This window comes from Haliotis rufescens, unplaced genomic scaffold, assembly GCF_023055435.1.
Source record: "Haliotis rufescens isolate VD_foot unplaced genomic scaffold, xgHalRufe1.0.p SCAF_15, whole genome shotgun sequence".
In the NCBI taxonomy this organism is placed as follows: domain Eukaryota; kingdom Metazoa; phylum Mollusca; class Gastropoda; order Lepetellida; family Haliotidae; genus Haliotis; species Haliotis rufescens.
In genome coordinates, this window is record NW_025963835.1 from 31,685,877 (window position 1) to 31,692,097 (window position 6,221).

Genomic DNA, 6,221 nt, shown 5'->3' on the forward strand with positions numbered 1-6,221 from the left:
AACAGTACTTGTAACGCTTTGATGAAGAAAATGGTTACTATGTAAAAGTTCATGGAGTACTAAAGTTGTTAAAATTTCCTGTAATCTTAATATTTATGATGTTATGAATATTATGACTGCTCCAATGTCCTGAAAGAAGAAAATTGCCCATATTAAAAACGTTCTCGTAAACAAAGATGAACTGAGCTGGAGAACAAAGCTTTGGAACGATAAACATAACGTTAAGGGCAATACATTAAGAACTTTCATGATCGTAACGTTGTTGCTCCTTATGTTTTAAATACAGGGACCACCGTCGCATTTTAGCTAGTTTTAGATCTGGATCGAAACAGGACGATTTACAACCCCCCAAACCTTTGAGAAAATAGAATTTGCCCGCACTGTTTTAAAATTGTTCATTAAAGTTTGTCGAAAATGAATTTCACTTTATTAAATGTTATGTCCTTTATGATCTTAGAAGTATTTTACTTAGATAATGGTCATCTCTTTTGAAACACGTGACGCATTCATAAAATAACTTCCTCTGTAAGGTTCACACCCAATTGTCAGACATCCCATTTGGCAGGTGACCGAATCATCAGACAGACCAGTCAAGTGTGACCAGTGTATTCGCCTGGTCTAAACTACTAATTACTGTGCTGCTCTCGACTGTGGGCAGAGTAAGCGATTCACCACTCGTTAAGTGATACAGATCAACCAGATTCCTCTACGCTGGGCAAACACTGGTCTATGTAGAATCATATCGTTATCTAGGACTACGGGTTGACGAGCATCTAGATATGTGAAACTGTGAAAGAGTTGTACAATTCTGCCAGCCATGCTTTGTCTTATTCTGTTGGGTGTATGTCTTATGATGTTTTTTATGAAACTGTATGAAAGTCTTGTTGAGCCGGTAATGATCTATGGCTCTGGTATATGAGGATAAAACGTTAATCTAATCCAAAATAGAGCCGGTAAATTATTTCTTGGTGTTAGTAACGGTACCTCCATGTATAGCCACTAATGGAGACATGGGTCTCTCCTCCCCGTTTGTTACATTACATGCTAATGTTTTTAGACTACCCCAAGATTTAATAACAGTACTTGTAACGCTTTGATGAAGAAAAAGGTTACTATGTAAAAGTTCATGGAGTACTAAAGTTGTTAAAATTTCCTGTAATCTTAATATTTATGATGTTATGAATATTATGACTGCTCCAATGTCCCGAAAGAAGAAAATTGCCCATATTAAAAACGTTCTCGTAAACAAAGATGAACTGAGCTGGAGAACAAAGCTTTGGAACGATAAACATAATGTTAAGGGCAATACATTAAGAACTTTCATGATCGTAACGTTGTTGCTCCTTATGTTCTAAATACAGGGACCACCGTCGCATTTTAGCTAGTTTTAGATCTGGATCGAAACAGGACGATTTACAACCCCCCAAACCTTTGAGAAAATAGAATCTGCCCGCACTGTTTTAAAATTGTTCATAAAAGTTTGTCGAAAATGAATTTCACTTTATTAAATGTTATGTCCTTTATGATCTTAGAAGTATTTTACTTAGATAATGGTCATCTCTTTTGAAACACGTGACGCATTCATAAAATAAATTCCTCTGTAAGGTTCACACCCAATTGTCAGACATCCCATTTGGCAGGTGACCGAATCATCAGACAGACCAGTCAAGTGTGACCAGTGTATTCGCCTGGTCTAAACTACTAATTACTGTGCTGCTCTCGACTGTGGGCAGAGTAAGCTATTCAAACTCGTTAAGTGATACAGATTAACCAGATTCCTCTACGCTGGGCAAACACTGGTCTATGTAGAATCATATCGTTATCTGGGACTACGGGTTGACGAGCATCTAGATATGTGAAACTGTGAAAGAGTTGTACAATTCTGCCAGCCATGCTTTGTCTTATTCTGTTGGGTGTATGTCTTATGATGTTTTTTATGAAACTGTATGAAAGTCTTGTTGAGCCGGTAATGTTCTATGGCTCTGGTATATGAGGATAAAACGTTAATCTAATCCAAAATAGAGCCGGTAAATTATTTCTTGGTGTTAGTAACGGTACCTCCATGTATAGCCACTAATGGAGACATGGGTCTCTCCTCCCCGTTTGTTACATTACATGCTAATGTTTTTAGACTACCCCAAGATTTAATAACAGTACTTGTAACGCTTTGATGAAGAAAATGGTTACTATGTAAAAGTTCATGGAGTACTAAAGTTGTTAAAATTTCCTGTAATCTTAATATTTATGATGTTATGAATATTATGACTGCTCCAATGTCCCGAAAGAAGAAAATTGCCCATATTAAAAACGTTCTCGTAAACAAAGATGAACTGAGCTGGAGAACAGAGCTTTGGAATGATAAACATCAATGTTTAAAACTACTTTCAACTACTTGTTGCTGGCGTACGCATTTTATATTGATCAAACTGTTATTAAGATCTCTAAAACATAACGAAATACAAATTATTTCATAACATCATATAGTTGTCATAATGAAAATAGTATTAAAGCATTATTGTCACATGCAATAATTATACTGTTCGGTATCATTAGTAAACTTTGCAACCACATATTATGTGAAACATTCTATAAGAGGTGAGGAAATTGAATGAAGCAGTGGTAAAATCTAACCAACTATACAAAATTGTATATTTTGGAAATACCAACTATACAAAATTGTATATTTTGGAAATATCAAATATACAAAATTGTATATTTTGTATATATGGGTATTTTTTCTTGTGCAAGCTGACAATGTCAAGGCCAAGCTGACCTAGCAAAACTAATTAATATCAACGTGATGCTATCACCAGTGTCTACTTGAAAATCCAATCTATTGATTTCTTTACCTGTAAATTACCTTAATGACCATTGTATAGACATCCAGACTGCGGCTGTAAAAACAAACTTTTCTTAATCTAACGTAATTACCGCAATAACCATCGTGTCACGGCCACGTGACAAATCCTCTAAAAACTCATAGACCTCTCTTAATATTTATGCATGACCCCAATGTCAAACTCCAAAACGAGGCTTTCTCCGCATACTACAACTATGGCGTCAAAACAAATCCCCGGAAGCGACTTGACTCGCGTACCGCGCTTGACTTTTGCATTCGTGGAGAACTTTGTTCAAGCTAACTCTAGGAGTGCAGGAACTTCTCAGCTGAACAAGGGGTTCAAGTGCTACAGCGAGGGTTTCATATCCAGTCTAAAGGGTAACTTTCTCATTCATTTTATACCAATTTGACGATCACTTCACTTTGGCAGGTCACACTGACGTTGTCATATTCATGTGCTCGCAAGTGCTGATATATTTACATGAACTCAAAGATGTGTATTAAATATTATTATAGTCGATTGTAAGTTGGAACATATGCATAAATTCAAAGTCATTATACATATTGGAAGTGAGTACCGAGTACGGAATATAACTTCAGGCCAGAGTGCCGCTCAAAGGTCACACAGTGCGCAGTTCGGACGGCTGACAGCGTTCCCTTGCATGCATGACGAAGTTTACATCTATTTCCCGAGTTGACGATTGAAACAAAATTATGCAAACCGTACCAGGTAACGTATACAAGAACAATCTTAATCTATTATTTGCGTGAATACTAAATACCCATAGATCTAGAAATATAAAATATACATTTGTATTTCCATTTTGCAGCTTCTTGTGATGACAACTGTTGCCGCTTGACTGCAAGGTGCTATCGCTCACAGCGGAAAAACGAATCCCCACATGATATTCAGGTACGAATGAATCTCACAATTGCCTGAGTTTATCCCTGTAACCATGTTGCCCAACGTTATTACCAGGAGTGCAGGTAGATAGCAGCTAGGGTGAACATGTGAAAAGACTAATATTAATCGTTTTTATGACCATATTACTATTTTGGAACCAGCCAGTATATTGGATGGATTGGAATTTTCAGCTACTGAAAATAATTCAAAGCATTACAATTAATGATGTTAATGGAAATAACACTACAAGGCTACATCTATTTTTAAAACCATTACTACCACTGAATTATTTCAGTACTCTCACCACACCATGCTATGTTGCAGACAAGTACAAGTATTTGGTTTATTTCTCTCTATATGCAGATTATTCTCCACTCTGAGCCGGTGAGTGTCAGCTCTGCTAGCTGCTCATGTGCAATTGGCCTGAGTCAGTGCTGTGGACACATCACTGGGACATCTTGTGGCTCATTACAAGCTGTGTGGAGTGAGGTCTATCCCCCAAGATGTTGCCAAGACATCATTGCCACAGACATGGCACATACCAAGGGGAGACAAGATTCGTGGAATGTCAGTTCAGGAGGTAGAAGTTGTTGGCTACAAGAGAGACAGTGATGAGCAGCATAAACCTGTGAAATCTACCCTGTACAACCCAATCCGTTCACCACTTCCTCCATTTGAGCTTTTGTTTGACAAGCTGACTGTGTCTCATCTTGACTCATCTCTGCTCACCACTGTACCCCCTACTGGTGAATCCTATCAACCTCTTGTGAATACAAGGTTTGGCTTGTTTCACAAGGGCAGCTCAATCAGTCATCAACAGAAACTTTCACCATCATATTTGTTGAATATTGTTGATGCCTTGTTCCCAGACCTTCCTGTCAACAGTGACAATACTGGGGACAATCACTACAGCCATGTCACTAATGTGTCTCAAACTACCCTGCTTGACTCACTCTTGATCAGCAAGGAGGAGGCTGTGGAGATAGAGAAGGCTACCAGGCTGCAGGCTGCAGATAAGAAGTGGAAGAGATTGGGGACCCACGGAGTAACTGCATCCAAAGTTGGAGAAATATCAAAGCGAAAAAAAGGTAAACAATTAAAATTTAAAAATTATGGCAAGAATGTGTATGAGAATATTAGCACACAAATCAGATAACTTATATGTAGTTATTATAATAAATATTGATTGATTTTCATTTTGAAACTGATATACTTTTTATTTGTATTCAGATCCTGAAAACTATGCCAAAAAGCTGAGGACCTCGACGAGAAGTGTCATGACTGAGGCCATGAGGGAAGGCCTTGCTAATGAGCCAGTTGCTGTTGCAGCATACAGCAGAGTGAGATATTTCTTAATTTGACACTGACTGTGTTGGTGCATGTAAAATGCAACAAAACAATTTTATGGAATGTTTGAATATGTATCTCCTCATTATATTGACCTAATTGGTACATAAGTGTATTCCATTCTATCACTCAACTTGATTGTTTTCATTTTTGTGGTTTTTGAAACAGTTATCTCCATTTTGACAATCACAAGTTATTCATGCACACATTAGATAGGTAAAATATCTAAAATTGACTTTCAGGTGAAGGATGATAAGATAAATATTTATCCGTCTGGTATTGTCATCAACCCCAAGTGTTCCTGGATGGCTGCCTCACCAGACAGGAAGGTGCTTGACCCAAGCACCATTCCACCATTTGGCCTCCTGGAAATCAAGTGCCCTGACCTTAGTAACAAGGACATCCAAGATCTACAGTACCTGACCATGGTCAATGGTAACCTTTGCTTAAAGAAAAATGACAACTACTATCACCAAATACAGATGCAGCTAGCCATGTCTGGCCTGGTGTGGTGTGATTTTTTTGTATGGTCAACAAAAGCCACTCATTTAGAGAGAATATACTTCTGCAGAGATAGCGGGCAGCAAACTAAAGACAAAGCTGATAAGTTCTACTTTGATTATATCCTATTCTAAAATTATCTTGTAAAAATATGTCATTATCTCCGTCCACCAGGTACTAGTAACTACAGAATAAGAAATCAGAAACTTATTAAGTGTGATAGGTATTGTTTTAATACTGGCCATTAGACAACGATTTGTCACTTGTTTTACAAGTATTTGACATCACAGCTTGAAAAACAATTGTAATGACCATTCATAATGTCATGTAACATCGTTAACTAGGGATGGCTAAAGAAGATTGATAATCAAAACTATTGTTGATGTGAACAATTTGTAACGATTATTGATATGAAAATTGTGTCATCGATAATATCTTATATAATCTATTGTTATGAGTAAAGTTTTAATTTACAGAAGCAGACTTGTTATGTCCATTGCAAAAGACGGAAAGCAACTAATTTTGTTATATCTGACATGTCCACAAAGTAATGCATAAATGTGTCACCACTCAACAGTGAAATGAAATATGTTGTTTTGTCTCTTGAGCTTTTAGCATACTTGCTAAAAG

At 37.1% G+C, this 6,221-nt stretch overlaps 1 protein-coding gene across 1 annotated transcript; it reads left to right on the forward strand.

The window, feature by feature from the left end:
- Nucleotides 1-4,998: 4,998 nt before the first annotated feature.
- On the forward strand, nucleotides 4,999-5,936 carry LOC124131934. Its single transcript, XM_046495467.2, has 2 exons — nucleotides 4,999-5,083; nucleotides 5,333-5,936. Exons 1-2 carry the CDS (start codon nucleotides 5,021-5,023, stop codon nucleotides 5,723-5,725), a joined length of 456 nt encoding a protein of 151 aa, XP_046351423.2. The 5' UTR covers nucleotides 4,999-5,020; the 3' UTR covers nucleotides 5,726-5,936.
- Nucleotides 5,937-6,221: the final 285 nt, after the last annotated feature.

Coding starts and splice junctions, on each gene's coding strand:
- LOC124131934 (XM_046495467.2), top strand. CDS start 5,021: ATGACTGAGGCCATGAGGGAAGGCCTTGCTAATGAGCCAGTTGCTGTT. Junction 5,084..5,332: donor CTGTTGCAGCATACAGCAGA/GTGAGATATTTC, acceptor ATTGACTTTCAG/GTGAAGGATGATAAGATAAA.